The sequence below is a fragment of the Rattus norvegicus genome, chromosome 18, assembly GCF_036323735.1.
Source record: "Rattus norvegicus strain BN/NHsdMcwi chromosome 18, GRCr8, whole genome shotgun sequence".
Classification (NCBI taxonomy): Eukaryota; Metazoa; Chordata; class Mammalia; order Rodentia; family Muridae; genus Rattus; species Rattus norvegicus.
The window spans coordinates 56563534-56581304 of NC_086036.1; the positions used below are offsets into that span (position 1 = coordinate 56563534).

Below are 17771 nucleotides of genomic sequence, written 5' to 3' on the forward strand. Positions count from 1 at the left end.
TGCTGTCTTATGGTCACGAAAAGGTCATGCTCATGGACTAAATGCAGCTACGGTGACCTACACAGGACCAGTCAACACCCTGGCAGGCAGCGCTAACTGGATCCAGTAGGTTGATTGCAACAATAAAAAAACAAACACGACAAGCAAAAAGAGGGTATTAAGGTGAGAGGACATACTGGGGGTGTGTCCTGGGGCTCCAGGTGTGGGTATGACCCACATATACTGCATACGTGTATGAGACTGTCAGAGAGTAAGGGATTTTTAGAAAAGCTGATTACTATCAAATACAGAGTCAGTTCAAGCATTTGCCACTTCTGTTTGAAGTAGATGTGTGTCTGTCCACACACCCGTAGCTGGCCGCCTGTCTGACTGGAAGCAACAGGGCAGGTTTATAGCTGCCCACCAGGTGATGTGGGCAGGAAGTGTTGGGGACAGCAACAGGGATTCTTATGTCTTCCCTCTCTATGCTTTTGTATGTAAACTGGACCTGCTTTGCATTTATAATTTAAGATTAAGATATAAAATACACATCTGATATCCTATTGAACATGTGACACAGCATACACAGGAAGAATAAATGAAAGACAAGATTGTGGAAGTACACGTGACGGGAATGTGGGTGACTTCTCCCCTGCCTTTTCTTTTTTTTTTTTTCCGGAGCTGAGGACCAAACCCAGGGCTTTGCGCTTGCTAGGCAAGCGCTCTACCACTGAGCTAAATCCCCAACCTCCCCTGCCTTTTCTTAAAACAACTTCCAAGTGTTCTATAATGAACATTTTATAAGGGATCCCGTTACTTCTTTTATAATCAGAAAGCCTACTTAAAAATCAAGAAAGTGTCTTCTGTGTAAGTAACACTGTGTCTGCGAGGCCTGGAGACAGCAATTGCTGGGTGCAGCGTCACGGCTGCTGCTGTGAGAAGGGAAGAGACTGAAGAGGCCGCAGGAGGCCACTCTGCTATCAGACCTACCACGTATGGCCAGAATAAGGGGAAGGATCAGCATGGTGGTTTGAAAGAGAATATATTTGAATGTTTGGCTTCCAGTTGGTGGGCTGTTTAGAAAGGACAAGGAGGTGTGGCCTTAATGGTGTGTCACTGGGGTGCACTTTGAGGTTTCTAAAGCCCACACCAAGCCCAATCTCCAGCTCTTTTGCCCAATGCCTGAAGTGATATAAGCTCATGGGTACTGCTCCAGTGCCATGCCTGCCTGACTGCTGCCATGATGATCATGGACGAACACCCCTGAAACTGTAAGCCAGCCCCTCAATTAAATGCTTCCTTTTATATAAGTTGTCTCACTCATGGTGTCTCTTCACAGCAATAGAAGAGTGACTAAAGCAACCAGCAACTCTGGAAGCAGCCCCATGGCCACTCAGAAGTCAGAACTGTCAACCTTCTAAATGGACTCAATTCAACACTTGTGCAAATGTGGTCTCCCCCCATCTCTAGCAGTGGCATCCAGAAGCTGTGGAAACAGCCCTCATGAAGTGAACTGAACGACTGTGTGGGCCATCCTTTTTTGGGGAAGGGGGGTGGAGAGGGGAGACAGGGTCTCACTGTGTAGTCCTTGCTGGTCTGGAAAGTACTATGTAGGCCAGATTGGCCTCGAATTCTCGGATTCGCTTGTCTCTGTGCTGAGCTTAAAGGAGTGTACCACTACACCCAGCCTTCTGGGATTGTAGGATTCACCCTTCGCTCCTCAGAGCTTGGGGTCACAATGCCTTCCACAAAGGAAGGGCTCCTTGGTACTCCCCAAGCTCCCTCCGAGAAGCCCCACCTTTTCTGGTTTTACACTAAAGAATGGTTCAGAGGCAGACACTGCTAAAGAGCAGACTAGGACCCCACAACTGCCAAGGTAGGCCACAACCTCACAAAGCACCCGGCAAGAAGGGTTCTTACTGGCTTTGGCAGTTCCCGTTTCTGCCTCCTCTTCCTCCTCCTCTGAGCTCTCTGAGCTGCTAATAGGGTCTGACACTCGAGACTTCTTGGCTTGCAGTGTCTCATCATTCTCTGCCTTCTGCTTCAGGCCGAGCTCTGAGGTCCTGCAGGACAAGGGAGACAGGATATATCCATGAGATTTGGGAAGATGCCTAATCCGGTCCTCAAAGGCAATGGGTACACTGAGAGTTTAAACAGTGGCGCTAACACAGTGCAGAAATTATCTGCATCTTCACCCACTTCCTAATGCACCTTAACTGTTCTCAGGGTCACAAGCAGCCAACGATGTGACAGAACAGCAGCAGCCAACAGCCATCAGGGGACTGGCCACAGCCCATAGGCTGCACAGAACCATCCAGGTTCTCCTGACCCTAGAATCGTGTCCTTCTCTTGTGCTGGTGTACTGTCTGGTTTGTGTGTTAACTTGACACAAGTGAGAGTCATCAAAGAGGAAGGAGCCTCTGTTGAGAAAATGCTTCCATAGATCCAGCTGGTTTTTTTTTTTTTACTTTATAGGAGTACACTGTCGCTGTCTTCAGACACACCAGAAGAGGGCATCAGATCCCATTACAGATGGTTGTGAGCCACCATGTGGTTGCTGGGAATTGAACTCAGGACCTCTGGAAGAGCAGTCAGTGCTCTTAACCATGAGCCATCTCTCTAGCCAGGATCCAGCTGTTTAAGCTGATTAAGATTTTCTTTTGATAGGGGAGGGCCCAGCCCCTTGTACGGTGCCATCCCTGGGCTGGTGGCCCTGGGTTCTATAAGAAAGCAGGCTGAACAAGCCAGTGAGCAGCATCCTCTATGGCCCCTGCACTGGCTCCTGCCTTTAGGATCCTGACCATACTACCTTCAGTATGGAAGGATCAGCCGTGTAAATCCTCTCCTCCTCAATCTGCTCTCTTGCCACGGTATTTCATCACAGCAGTAGAAACCCTAGCTAAGAAGCTGAGTCCTTGCTCTTCCTTTTTTGAACTCTTGAGTTTGGTGCAGAGTATCTTTGCCGACTCCCCTCCCCCACAGCACTCTCTGCCCTGCCATTCAGTTTCATTTCCTTTTCTATCTTCACTGGCTGATTTCTGGAGGAGTCCACTATACAAACGGGCCCCCAGAGAGGAGGACAGCAGCTCATGACAACCCCCCAGGATCTGGCACATACCCAGAGAAAGGATCCACTATCGAATTGGCCCGGAGTCTGGGAGGAAAACAGTGGGGAGCATGGGCATGTGTGTATAAGGTGTAAGTCTTCAGACAGCTTCGTCTGTTGAACTTTGACCTCACTCTCCCACCTGCAAGAAGTCATTAAGCCCCATTCTTCCTAGTTGGGTTTGACACTGCTGTCAACGGTTTGGGATGCGTTGCCCTGGTCCCTTCTTCCTAGGAAGGCCACTTGTCAGGAAGCTGTTAGAAGTGGCTTTACTACATGTACCGGTTTGCTCCACCCCTCTCCTCCCAACAGAATGTGAATTTCACAAGGACAGGGTTTTTCCCCTTCTTGCTTGTTGTCTGTTACATCAAGCATAGTATCTGAGGATAGCACCAGGACAGATTTCACCGGCCAGTTTTAGGACTGTATTAAATAGATCACTACATTTTGAGCTTCGCAACGCAACAGGGTAATAGTGTTCATTTTGCAGATGATGTTATTCTAGGAGGTCGTAAAAGTTGTTCAAGGTCATGTAGCTAGCTAGCTTCTGGGTTTGACTCGATCGGTGATCGCTGCTCTAGACTGGCTCGGTGGGTGAGATCTTTGGTCCACTCTGTACCCCTCACCCACAGAGGGGGCAGAGGCAGGAAACAGCGTGTGGCACAGTTCAGACAGAGTTTGCTTAGGAAGGAAGTACAGTAAGTAACACCCACACACCTGGGCAAGAGGCGCCCTGTGCTCTGAGCCTCCCAGGCAGCAGAGGAGTATTCAGTGTGGAGTGAAGGGCGAGTGAGCGCGGGCACGCGATTGTACCCACGCGCACGCAACGCGCACACACACAGAGAGAGAGAGAGAGAGAGAGAGAGAGAGAGAGAGAGAGAGAGAGAGAGAGAGAGAATCATACATGTGATGTAACCGTCCTAATGAAGGTGACAGGTATGCCCACAGTGGGCTATTAGAACACATTCACATACTAGCTTAATGCAAAGATGACTCATTAGGGTATCCCTCGTCCATCCCTTCCGTTCCACCAGACTTACTGTTGCCAGTGTGTATAGATGTCCAGAAGGGTGACGGGATGAGTCAGGAAATTCTTCTGTAGAGAAATAGAGAGAAACGGAGCTTCAAAAAATACCCAGCCCAATAGGCATCCCCCCTGGGCCCAATCCTCCCCAACATCAGGGCCTGCAACAAGTCCTTCGGAAAACGCTGCTTGCTCTTACAGGTCCACTTGGCTTTACAGGAACCATTCACAACCTTCCAGAGTCAAGAAGGGCAAACAGTTCCAGCTACAAACCTTTCAACATGATATATCAGTAAGAAGCACCTTTGAGAAGTAGGCACTGGGGTTGGGGATTTAGCTCAGTGGTAGAGCACTTGCCTAGCAAGTGCAAGGCCCTGGGTTCGGTCCCCAGCTTAAAAAAAGAGAGAGAGAGAGAGAGAGAGAGAGAGAGAGAGAGAGAGGGAGGGGTAGGCATTGAACTAGCATTACCCAGCATCCCTACCTCAGTCCAGGGATGGAAGCCATACGACAGAGCTTTCCTTTCCTAACCTCCCTGGATGGTTTTCCAAGGCCTGGCTAGTCAATCTACTCCAAAACATAAGATAGCCCAAACCCTGAAAACTTCCACATGACACAGTGGAATCCACTGGACGTCTGGAAAGAGACTGAGCCTAAAGGGTGCTAGGGTTGCAGTTAAAACAGAGGGAAACAGGTAGAATCCAGGCCTAAGCTGAGGACGCACTCTATGTGCATAAGACCGAACAGCTCCAATGGACTCCAAAGAGCTATGTGCAAAGGAAGAACGTACTAGCCCCTAAACATGAGTCAGGGAGAGCACCTATTCCATGACTCAGTTCATCTTCTCTCTCTGCAAACTTCAGGATCCTTCTTCACAGAACAATAAATGTGAGAGGGAAATGCAGAGTATCTCCTTTGCTCCAGGAGATGGAGGCAGGCAGATCTCTGAGTTCAAGGCCAGCCTAGTCTATAGAGAGTTCCAGGACAGCCAAGGCTACACAGAGAAAACTTGTCATGTCTGAAGGGCACAGTCCAGTCAGTCAGCTTCATTCTGCCCCTACCCTAGTGTCATAACAAAGTAAGTCGGGCCACTGGCTCCCAATAGGGCTTTGCCATTCTTGCCCCTGAAACTTTCTCTCTCTTGCCAACCACACAGCCTATTCTCATTTCCTTCTAGTCTCTACTCCAAGGTCATGGTCCCCATTAAAGCTTCTCTGACCATCTTAGCTATAACTGGAGGCTGATACTCTGAATCCCACTTGTTAGCCTCATAATGGTCAGCACCTGCCACAACATGCTAGCCACAAACTCTGTGTGTGTGTGTGTGTGTGTGTGTGTATTTGTGTCTTCTCTGTGAGAGCAGGGCACTCTTGCTTGGGCACACAAACCACGTGATAGGCTCTATACCCTGCTTCCAGTTATATAGTTTGAGTAGGGATGGACATGGAGTTCCAGGAAGGTTAAGAAAGCAATAGGTAGCATCTTAAGGGCCCAGCAACCTTTGGGCTTTAAGTTCGTTTTTTTGTTTGTTTGTTTGTTTGTTTGTTTTGTTTTGTTTTTCAAAACAGAGGTTCTCTGTGTAGCCTGGGCAGTCCTGGAACTTATTAGGCTGGCCTTGAACTCACTTGTTTTTCAAAACAGAGGTTCTCTGTGTAGCCTGGGCTGTCCTGGAACTTAATAGGCTGGCCTTGAACTCACAGAAACCAACCCTCCTTGGCCTCCAGAGTGTTGGGATTAAAGGCACAGGTCAAACCAGGGTGCCCCACCCCTCCCACCCCACTCCAGCTTAAGCTCTCTTTGTCTCTCTGTCTCTCTCTGAGACAGGATCTCACCATGCAGCCCTTGGCTGGTCTTAAACTCACTTTGTAGACCAGGCTATCTCTGAATTCAAGAGATCCGCCTGCCTCAATCTCTGGAGTGATGGGATTTTAAAGGCAGATGCCACCACACCTGGGGTCCTCCAGGTCAATATCCAGTTCACCAGTTACCACAGTTCTTCTGGGAAGACAACCCATAGGCCATTCCTGCCTATCGGCTTTGCCTCTATCTTTTTGGGAGACTCCATAGTCAAGCATTTCAAACTTCAGGCTCAGCAAACTTTCTGGAGGCTAGGACACTTGGAAGTCCCACTCCAACCTGGCATCTAAATACCCATCTCCCTCTAGATCTCAGATCAACTACTACATCCTCAGGGAAGCAGTCCTGGATATTCCCCGCCCAGGTTCTTCCACCCACGTTTCCGCACCTCGAATCTCTTGCTCTACAGCTTAATACAAAGTTAACTATACAGTCACTTTTGTGTTTCTTTTGTACTATCTACTAGGCTGTGAGGCGGGCAGAGGGGCCCCATTTCATCATCTGCACCTCAGTGCCAAATAAAAGTTGCCAAATGAATGAACTTTGAAGTTAGTGCACCACGGGTTCGAGTCTTGTCATAACCGAAGACAGCCAAGGGCCTGCACGCCCTGCATGCTAGATCATCAACTAAGGGGACCTTCGTCTCGGTGTTCCCAACAACAGTGGTGACAATCTGCTCCAGCTGGACTTCCAGGTGATGTCCCAGGGAAACTACATAGAGCCACGTGGCAAGATCCTAGGGAAACGTAAACCTGCCGCTACCGGGAACCCGGGCGGGAATTACAAAGCTGCGCTAGTCGGATCAGTTTCCGGCCCGCCCACTGCACCCATGGGGAAACTGAGCCTGGGAGGTGGCTGTAAGTCGCACGGAGTAGAGCAGAGTTTAATGTTCCTCCTGCTCCCTGGCCGACATCTCTGACTCGCGCTGGTTGGGTTTCCCGGGAGGGGCGCGGGCTACTGGCTCCCTTGATCTTGCACTGGGCCGTCTGACGCTTACCTGGCCGCTCTGCTCCTTAACTTCCCGCGCCGCGCGGACGTAGCCTGCTTGCAACAGATGATGGTAAATAAGGGGAAGCAGCTCCCGCCGCTTCCTGGCCTCGGCCATGCCAGAGATCCGGCCAGGCTATTCACGTGCACGCCCCCTCGCCCCCGCTAGCCGCTTCCCTCGCGCCCTAGAACCTCATGTCCCTCACTTCCGGCCTCGCGTCACCGGGCCGCGCGGCGCGCTGGGAAATGTAGTCTTGCCGCTGGAATGGGCTATCCGGTCCAAGAGGGCTGAGCCATGGAGGTTAACCAGCTCTGCCATTGGCTCGAAGGCGTGTCCTGATCTGGATCCGCCCTCTGGGCGGCCATGATTTTAAAAAAAGAAAAAAAGGTCTCCTGCATCTAAATTCTGATTTACACTTTGAAAAGATTTGATGCCTGTGGCGCCTTTATTCATTTTTGAACTTCCTGATTACTGGCCCCTGCTTCCGATTACTTATTTCACAGTGTTTAGGTCCCACGAATAAGGCTTGAGTTGTCACTGGTGTATTGAATCTCTAAACAAACCCTTACCTGAGCTAGGACAGCACCTAGCTAGGCTTGGGGCATATAAAGAGAAACAAAGCAAGCAGTTGACTCAAAAATCACCCAGGTGGGAGACACAGCAGACAACCTAGCAGTTACAGTTCAGATGTCTGGTGCACTTTGTTGAGAGAAGACAGAGCTCAGGGAAGCATGGAGGAAGGGCACCTATCCCCCAAGAGACATTTAAAATTAGCCTCAAAGACAGCAGAGACGTTTAAGCACTGTGGAGAGGCCAGGCTGGAGGTGCTCTATGAGTCAGAATGTGAAAATTACTTTGGTATTTGGTAAGGGAACCCCAAACAACCCTGTACTGCTAGGCTGTACAGTTGGAAAGATGAAAGTCCAAAATATAGAAAAAAAAATCCCGATGTAGGCTACTGTGTTTATTGAGGGGTACAGTGACCAGGAGAGAATGGGAGTGGCCTGGGACTATTTGAGGCACCTGTTCCTCAAGGACTGGTTGGGAATATGCTGACAGCTTTCACTACGAATTTGGGTCAACACACATGTCCACTGAAGTTTAGGACCCACATAAGCACATATGATAATTAAATCCTTAGTGGTGACTGGACTTTAGAATTACCTAAGAGCTACTCCTGTGGGTGTGTCTGAGTAGGGAGTGCCTGCATTCTTCTTTCACTGTTTCCTGGCCTGCTGATGCGTAACCAATATTCCTGCCATCCTATCTTTCCTTCTGTCATGGCCTGTGAACTGTGAGCCATAGTTAATCTTTCTAATGTAAGTTGCTTCTTGTGATATCTGGCCACAGGGACAAGAAAAGTGACATTCACATTCTAGGGAGAAGCACACAGGACCAGGTGACAGGAGCAGGTGGCATGTGCTGTGTGAGGACACGGGAGACTAATCTACATTCAGACATCAGGCAGATTTGTATTGAATGCCTACTACTGGAGACCACACGGTCTGTACGCCCGCAGCGCTTCCCAGGCTAACGAGAGGGCCGAGTGTTAAATGAACAGCCGTGGCATACATCAAAGGATGGAATAACCTTTTCCTGTGGAACGGCATGGTGTTTGAAAAGTACACTGAAGTCACACTATCTAGATTTAAATTTTGGCTTTGTTTCTTGTTAAGTGAACCTGGCAAGTTCTAGACATTCTCTGTGCCTTGGTTTATCTGAGAAGTGGAGATAATTACCATTTTCTACCTCCGAGGGTTGTCATGAGGGGGCAGAGAGTTATAAGCAGAAATGTTTAGAAAGCTCCTTAGCAATAGAACTGAGTACCTTAGCAATTATTGTAAAAAAAAAAAATCACAGGAAGGAGGAATCTCTCTCTTCTTAGGGGAAGTAGAAGGATCCCCAGAGGAAGTGATGTCTATGAAAAAACCTGGGCTAGGTGTGAGGGAGTCTGGATTAGCAGAATCCTGTCAGCGGGGCACCTGTTAGAAGAGCTTGAGGCAGAAGGGTATGGCTGAAGCCGTGAGTGGTGTCCTGTGCCTGAAATCCTAGAACTCCAGAGGCAGAGACCAGTGGCTTGCCCTGAGTTGGAGGCCAGTCTGGTTTACATTAAGTTCAAGACACCCGTGGCTCCCTGTACAGTGACACTCCGTCTCGCCCTGGGAAAGAATACAACCAAGGGGAGAGGCAAGCGAAGGCCTTGCTGGCTGGGCACAGGACTTTGGCAGGCTACCTACAGAGTTCCCTAGAGCTGGTCACAGCCACCACTGACCCCTGCTGGAAGGAGATGGTGAGCAAGGAACAGCTCAGGGTGTGTCCTCTGGGGTGTGTGTGCCTAACAGGTAGGCAGAACCTTTTAGATGAGGTAGCAGGAAGTGGGCTTGGGGAAGGGCTGAGGGAGGCAGTGGCAGAGGAGAAGCAGAATCCGCCCTAGCCTGTGGCTAGAAAGGACACTGGGCAAATAGATGTTTGTTTTCTTCTGTGTGTTATGTGTGCTGCTCAGGATGGGGAGCTGGGGTGGGAGTCCGGAGCCTTGTGAATGGTAAACAAGAACTCCCCACTGAGCTACATCCCAGGCCCCTAGTAGGTACTTGGAAACCTGGTTTGGGCACAAATTAGAGGTCTGGACCAGAGAAAAGATAGAAATTTGTCAATGGAAAGAGGTTCTTTGGGACTGTGGATGTAGACACCATGCCCACCAAGTACCACCAGAGAGAAAGGTGGTGGTACAAGAGGTTTTTCTGGCACATCCACAGGTAAGGCTGTTCAAAAGACAAGCCTGCTGAAGCAAAAGAACAAAGTCAGAGGGGGCTCATGTGAGGGAGCCGAGTGCAGAGGTTCAGTAATGTGGAATGCTGGGAAGTGCTCCAAGGCCAGAAGAGAAGGGCACGGTTCAGGTTCACACTTGGTCTGATTGCTATCGCTGACGATTGACTCAGAAAGTGCTGCGTGCAGAACAGGGCAGGCACAGGGTACCACAAGTGTGGGAGGGCTGGGGAGATGCTGTGTGTGTGTGTGTGTGTGTGTGTGTGTGTGTGTATTGGAGGAGGTGTATTTTGAGATGGAGGAGACTTAAGTAAGTTGCCCTAAAAATCAACTTAGAGCCAGGGGAGAAAGATGGGACTGGATGGGCATTTTAGGAATCTGGGAAAAGAACTGGGAAGCAATGTTTGAGGGAATGTGGGAGGGAGGGATTGGTGTGGGTGGAGGGCTGGTCTGAGAGCGGAGGAGGGAGGACTTCAATAGAACCCCAAAGAAGCAGGAGCATGGAGAGAATGGGAGCACATGTGGATGTAGGTTTGCAGTGGGATGTTAAGGGAGATTTCATCTTGAACTTCTATTTTTCTCTTCCAAGTGGGAGGCAAGGTCTGCTGAGAGTGAAGAAGAGGTGGTGAGGAATTGGAAGGAGGGAGAGCAAGAATTCAGAGAGTCAAGCAACTTGCCCACAAGATCCCGGGTGGCTTGATGGATTTGATGACGCACCTAGGACTACAGAGCCAGTCTGCAGTGTCTTATACTGTCTTGCTGAACGGATCTCTGAAGTCCAGATGCAGGCCAAGGAAAGCACTTGGAGGGGTTTATCCAGGGCTAGCGTTTTGTCAAACCATCAGGAGGGGTGGGGGTTAAGGTGTTCCCAAAAGACCATAGTGGGTCAGATTTTAGGGATTCAGCCTTCAGAGACTAGGACCACCATAGGTTTGGGTCAACTAGAGACCGGAATGTAGACTCCGGCAGGTGGATGGTGAGCCTGGGGGTGTGATAGGCTGATGAACATGACAGGATGAGCAGACAAGCATTCAAAGACCTGAGCTCTTTCTCACTACCCTCTCCCCACAGGTTTCTCCTCCTCTGGGACATTCTCCAAGCGATAAAGAAACATGCCCTTAAAAGGATCCTGTGAAGCCGTCTGACCACATAGACCTGCCCCAAGCTCAGAGGCTGTGCAGAGTAGGCTCTGGTCACTACTGCCAAGTGCCTTGAGAAGAAGTCAGGGTGCTTTCCACCCGCAGGAGTGTGAGCAGAGAAGGAGCAGGGAGGGGGTATGTATCCCCAACTGACCCTGGAAGGAATGGAGAGTTAGTATTAAATTAAAAAGACAAACCTACACTAAACCAGGACACTCTTAATACCTCAGTCTGGCGACGGGTTGATCTGCTTTGTCCCTAATAAAATTCAATGTCAGATGCCTCTTCGGCAGGCAGACAATTTCTTTATTTCCTGGATTTTCTAAATCATATCCTTCAGTGAATTGCCTCGGGGCCCAAGCACGAAATTAAAACATTAAGCCCATAAAATATAACACGGCCACAGTCAAGGCAGAAGCAAACAAAGATGTGCATTAAAAACATTAGCCTTGGGGCGTTTCTCCGCCACTTTGGAAAAGTTGACCTTGTTCATGGAAGAAGCTAGAAGCTTCCAGAGCACTTAACTTAAGTGTCCTTGGGCAAAGCAGCCTGCCTTAGTCACTTCAGGTTCCCAGGCAGGTCAGGAAAAGAAGAAAAACGGGCTGGAGAGACTGCTCAGTAGTTAAGAACACTCCCTGTGGGGCTGGAGATAGCCCAGTGTTTAATGGCATTGACTGCTCTTTTATAGGCCCTGAGTTCAATTCCCAGTACCCACATGATGGTTCACAACCTTCTGTAATGGGATCCGATGCCCTCTTCTGGTGTGTCTGAAGATAGCTATACTCACATACATAAAATAAATAAATCAATCTTTAAGAATAAGAGCACTTACTGCTCTTGCAGAGGACCAGAGAATATGTCACAGTACCTACGACTGATGGCTCAACAAGTAACTGCCTGTAACTTCAGCTCCAGGGGATCCAATACCCTCTTCCGGCCTCCTCAGGAACCTCTACTCATGGGTGTAGTTGTGTGTTTTCTGTAAGCTCGTGTTTTTCCACCCAGAATAATGACTGGCTTTGGCTGTCCCCCAACTAGTTCATAAGTTAATCATCCTGTTATTTTATTCTAAGTTCTATCGTGTGACTGGCTACCTGCTCCTCAGTTTGTTTGTTTTGCTGCTGCCTAAATCTTCCTTCCAGAGCCAATCACGAGTCTGTCTCTATCCCAGCACTTCCCTCCCTCCCGCCTCATTCTGCCCTCAGATGTCCCACCTCCTTATTTCCTGCCTGAGCTCATTGGCCAATCAGTTTTTTATTGACAGGTGAATGCTTCTTACACAGTGCGCAAGAGGTTATCTCTACACATGGGCACACACCCGAACACATATACACATAATTTAACATAATGATAATTTTTTTCGTTTTTTATATTTTTGGAGACAAGGTTTCACTATGTATCCCTGGCTATATTGGACCGCACTAAGTATACCAGGCTGGAATCATGTTCACAGAGATCTGCCTGCCTCTGCGTCCCAAGTGCTGGCATTGGAATTAAAAGCAGCACCGCTATGCCCAGCATAATAATTTTTTCTTTTTTCTTTTCTTTTTTTTTTTTTTTTGGTTCTTTTTTTCGGAGCTGGGGACCGAACCCAGGGCCTTGCGCTTCCTAGGCAAGCGTTCTACCACTGAGCTAAATCCCCAGCCCAATTTTTTTCTTTTTAAGAAGAAAACATTCAGCAGGTGGGGTTCTCCATGCTCTTCGCAGCAGGAATGGTCTGCACGCAGGTTGGAAGTAGCACGACTAGGAACCAGTTAAGAGCTTTTATGGTCAAGTTCTGCTACATGGCCCTGGGACAGTCTCTTGTTCTCTCTGGCCCTCTGAAATGACCTTGTGTTAAATGTATCTGTGAACAAAGTCTGCTAGCACTGTATTATTTTCACTCACTCACTCACTCACGCACGCACGTACTCATTCATTCATTCTCTTTATATCCTGATCAGAGTTTCCCCTACCTCCTCTCCTTCCAGCCCTTCTCTCTCCTCCCCCTTCTCCTATTCCCTCTCCCTTTGTCCTCTGAGAAGAGGAGACTTCTGAATATCAACCTGCTGTGGCATATCAAGTTACAGTAGGACCGGCACATCTTCTTCTCTTAAGGCTAGACAAAGCTGTCCAGTCAGGGGAAAAGGATCCAAAGCCAGGCAAGAGTGTGAGAAACAGCCTCTGCTTCTGCTGTGAGAGGTCCCACATGAGGTCCAAGCTGTGTATCTGTGACATGTTTAGGGTCTGCCCCATGCATGCTCTCTGGTTGGCGGTTTAGTCTCAGTGAGCCCCTGTGCACCCAGGTTAGTTGATTCTGTAGGTCTCTCTGGTTCTTTCAATCCTTCTTCACCCCCCTTCCCATGAGATTCTCCAAGCTTCCTAATGTTAGACTGTGGGACTCTGCATCTGTTTTCATTAGATGCTGGGTGAAGCCACTTAAGTGATAGTTATGCTAGGCTCCTGTCTGCAAGTTAGCAGAATATTATGAACAGTGTCAGGCCAGGGTGAACTCCCTCTCATGGCATGGGACTCAATTTGGGCCAGTCCTTCATTGGCCATTCTCTCATTTTCTGCTCCCTTTTTATCCCTCCACCTCTTAGAGGCAGGAAAAATTGTGGGCCGAAGATTTTGGGGCTGGGTTGGTATCCCCAACTCTCCGTTGGAAGTCAGGCTTGGTTTCAGGAGGTGCCTGTTTCATGCTGCATATCTCCAACTGCAAGGAGTACTAGCTTGGGTCACCCTTATAGATTGCTGGGAGTTTCCATTGTCCTAGATTTCCAGCTTGTCCCAGAGACACTCCTCCCACCCCCTACACACTGATTCTAGTTTTCTCTCCCAGGTCTGTCTCCCACCATCCTCCCCACACTTGATCCCTCCCGTTTCCCTACCCACTCCCCTCCGCCCACTTCCCTCCCTCCCTCCACCCCAGATGTCTATTTTATTTCCTCTTTTCAGTGAGATCCGAGCATCTTCTCTTGGGCGCTCCGTGATACCACAGCTTCTGGGGCTGCGGATTATAGCATGGTTACCCTGTACTTGATGGCTAATGTTGCCTTGTGAGTACACACTGCTTGTCTTTCCCGGTCTGGGTTACCACCGCACTCAGGATGACGTTTCCTAGTTCCATCCATTTAACACTGGACTTTCTAGAGGCTGAGAAGGTTGCTTCTGTTATCACTCCAACTCAAAGATAAGCCCCTTTCTCCACCTTCCAGGTTTTCTGACTCAAGACTTTTTGGCCGATTGCTTCCCTAGCTCTTTCTCCTCTTCCCAGACCCAACCGGCAATTTCTGTTTGTTTTTCTTCAATCCAGAGAAAGCTTTTGAAGGTCATTAAGTTGTTACTAATGTAGCAGCTTAAGCAACTCCAGGATGTAGCTAGCCTATTGCTCCTGTTCCAACACCGGCACCCTCAGAGGCTCAGGAATTTAACCCTTTCGGCCCAGCATATCCCTGCCTGTTCCTGCAAATACTCATAGCCTCCCTTTGGCTTGAGTCCTGTTCTTTCTCACTTTCTCCTCTTCCTCCCTTCTTTTATTCTTTTTTTTTTTTTTTTGTTCTTTTTTTCGGAGCTGGGGACCAAACCCAGGGCCTTGCGCTTCCTAGGTAAGCGCTCTACCACTGAGCTAAATCCCCAGCCCTCTTCTTTTATTCTTTAAAGTGTTCACAGTATCAGTATACATAGGACCCCGTGACCCTCTCTTTTACGTAACAGTAACATGTTAGAGCTGGTTCTCCTGATACTGAGGTCTGTGTGGGATCATAGCAGACTCTTCAGAGTGGGCTCATTTTGTGAAGTGTATGCAGCGAGCCAGAGCTTCCAGGCTGATAAGCTCTCATCAGTTTAGCACCATAGAAAATATCTCAACTGGTTACCAGCCCTGCTAGTAGATGAGGAAACAGAGGCATTGAGAGGTGGAGGCTGGGCCACCACTTGTGGAATATGGCAGGATTTGGGCAGATGCCAGCTGTCAGGGCCTCCTAACATGACCCAGGCTGGACCATAGGCACAAGTGAGAGAGGCAGGACATAGGCCTTGTGATTAAGCTAAAAACAGTGGGGTATGGACTGAAGTCTTAAATCTGCAGGATATAATCAGTGGTCAACAGGGAGAGACACACATTCTATTTTAACAGGTAGAATTGATTTAATTGTCCAAAGCAGCATGATCTCCTGAGCATGCTTGGTTGCTTGCTTGCTTTCTTTCTCTCTTTCTTTCTTTCTCTCTTTCTTAATTGTGGTGTGTGTGTGTGTGTGTGTGTGTGTGTGTGTGTGTGTGATATGTGTCTTTTGAAGATCATCACAAAGGGTCCATGGAGAATACCTGGCCAGCTCCATCCTTTCATGGTTAAAGAACCAGGCCTAGTGACAGGAAGTGACTGAGTAAGGTCGTTGACAGATAGGGAGCAGAGGTAGACCAGTTGATCCCTTTCTCCTGGACTGTTGCTTTTGGTTGTTCTCTCTTGCTGCTCTTCCTCCCCCACACAATGGCCTCACCGAACATCCCTGCTTATCAGACTTCCCCAGCCTGGCCACTGACTACAGCTGCTGCTTCTCTTTAGAGACAGGGTCTCATGTAGCCCACACTTGCTATGTAGCCAAGGATAATCCTGAACTTCTGATTCTCCTGCGTCTACCTCCTGAGTGCTAGGATTACAGGCATGTGACATTTACATTCTCTCTCTCTCTCTCTCTCTCTCTCTCTCTCTGTGTGTGTGTGTGTGTGTGTGTGTGTGTGTGTGTGTGTGTGTGTGAGAGAGAGAGAGAGAGAGAGAGAGAGAGAGAGAGAGAGAGAGAGAGATCCGTGTGGACAACTGCTATCTGGAGTTCATTCTCCTTCCACCATGTACGTACGTTCTGGGTACTGAACTCAGGTCCTCAAGCGTGACAGTAAATACCCTTCTTAGCTCCTGCTGAGCCACCTTGTCAGCCCCAGCTGCTGCTTCTTTCTCCATCTCCCCTCCCCCTCTTTCTTCCTTCCCCTCCTTTCCCCTCCTCCTCCCTCCTCCTCTTGATTTGTGATGATCTGCACATGTGTGTGGTTTGTTTGTTCACATGGGCGCAGCGCCCAAGGAGGCCAGAAGAGGGTGTCATATCCCCTAGAACTGGAGTTACAGGCAGTTGGGAGCTGCGTTGGGTGCAGGGAGCTAAACTCGGGCCCTCTGTAAGAGCAATACATGCTCTTAACCGCCCAAACCATCTCTCCAGCTGGGCTCTAGCTTCTTCTTCTTCTTTTTTTTTTTTTGGTTCTTTTTTTTCCGGAGCTGGGGACCGAACCCAGGGCCTTGCGCTTCCTAGGCAAACGCTCTACCACTGAGCTAAATCCCCAACCCCTGGGCTCTAGCTTCTTAATAGCTACTCTGGTATGTGTCCTCCCAACCAAACCAGAACCCAAATCCTGGGAACATGTTCTCAGAACATCTCACTTCTGTCACCCATTTGGGCAAAACTGCCATGTTCCTTCCTGAAGTCACGATGTTTCCTCTCCCTGCTTTAAAGCCAAGTGTAAATGTCACTTCTTCTACAGTGTTTCCTCTGAGTACTCAAGCTTCCCACCTTGGGCAGTCATCTCTGCTAGGTCAGGAGGCCCCTTCTTGGTGTTCCTTCCCAGACACATGCTACCAAAGCATTAGCCAGAAGGGGGCAGTACACAACCAAAGAAAGGTCCTCTGAAAGGTCAAGGTCACTAGGGACTTTCTAGTCACCTGTCCAGTAAGGATTGCTGTGGATATACCAGGCTGGACTCCAGGGCCATGACCTCTGGTAAGCTCGACCTCCTCCTTGGGGCCTGGTTTGTTTGCCTCTCAGTGCGGAGACTGGGTTGGGTTAGATCAGTGTTTTTGAAAGCCTGGTAACATACAATGGGGCTTCAGGAAAGCAATAGATGGACGTATTTAAATGGAAGTCATTATGTACTTATTTTAATGTGTATTAGACAAAAAAGAACTAGCACATCAAACCTGTTATTTTGCAGATATTGCTTAGGACGGGGCTAAATAGGCATTCAAGTTTTTTAAAAAAACAAAACAAAACCCAGTGAATCAATGTAAGAGAAAGTACCAATTAAATTATAGTGCAGATGGAAAGCCGGCATGAACGGCTTCGATCATCATGGGTCTGCCTTCAGCTTCTGGATGCTGCGATCTGCAGGGACTGATTCACAGGGATGCCTGTCTCTGATGGGAGTGGAAGAGGGGGAAGGAATTGCCTGAAGAGCTAGGATGCTGGCTTTGGTGCAGAGGCAGGAGCTTAGCAGCTGTACCTGCTGTGTTTCCACCCCAGACCCTCCTCCACCTGTGCGTGCTGGGGGTGAGGGGTGAGTGCTGGCTTCCCCCTCCGCCTTCCTTCTCAGCTTTCCTGTGGTTACCAGGGAGTGGGAGGCTCAAAGGGGGTGCATTCTGGAAGCTCATCTGCTTCCCTCATTCTCACTCAGCACCCTGCTTGGCATAAGCTATTCAGGGTGATGATTAGCAGAGCTGTAGAAAGCCATTGGGGCGGGCTGAGGAGAGGAAACAGGTAGACAGTGTTTTCCTGAATATGTGCATATATAACCAGGAACAACCTGTCTAATGGTTTCCAAGTTTGGCTGGTGAGTGGAATCACTGAGCTCCGCCCGGAGGGTGGGGTGGGGTGGGGAACACAATTTCCAAGTTCTCTTGCAGTAGCAATTCTGATCCCAGGGCCCCTGCGTCTGCATTTCTCACAGCTCCCCTGGCAACTTGGAGGCTTCTGGGTTATCAGTATACCTCTCTCACGTAACCGAAGATCAGAGAGGCTGTGTCATTTGTGGAATCGAACATGTCAGTAGCAGTAACCCAAACACACAGCACTCCACTGGCAAATGGAGTTTATGTCCGTTTGCCTGGGCTCTGGGCTGGTCAAGAACTTTCTCAACCATCTATCATATTCAAGGGGCCAGAAGGGGTAGTAGTGA

The 17771-nt window shown here is 49.0% G+C and overlaps 1 protein-coding gene across 1 annotated transcript in view; it reads right to left on the bottom strand.

Annotated features, from left to right (window-relative positions):
• Positions 1-7194, bottom strand: part of Tcof1 (treacle ribosome biogenesis factor 1) — a 33291-nt gene extending 26097 nt beyond the window's left edge. The window contains exons 1-3 of the mRNA NM_001395127.1: positions 6961-7194; positions 4126-4181; positions 1900-2042 (exon numbers count right to left, since the gene is read on the bottom strand). Of these exons, the coding sequence (NP_001382056.1) occupies positions 1900-2042; positions 4126-4181; positions 6961-7068 (307 nt within the window). The 5' untranslated portion in view covers positions 7069-7194. The remainder of the gene's footprint in view (positions 1-1899; positions 2043-4125; positions 4182-6960) is intronic.
• Positions 7195-17771: the final 10577 nt, after the last annotated feature.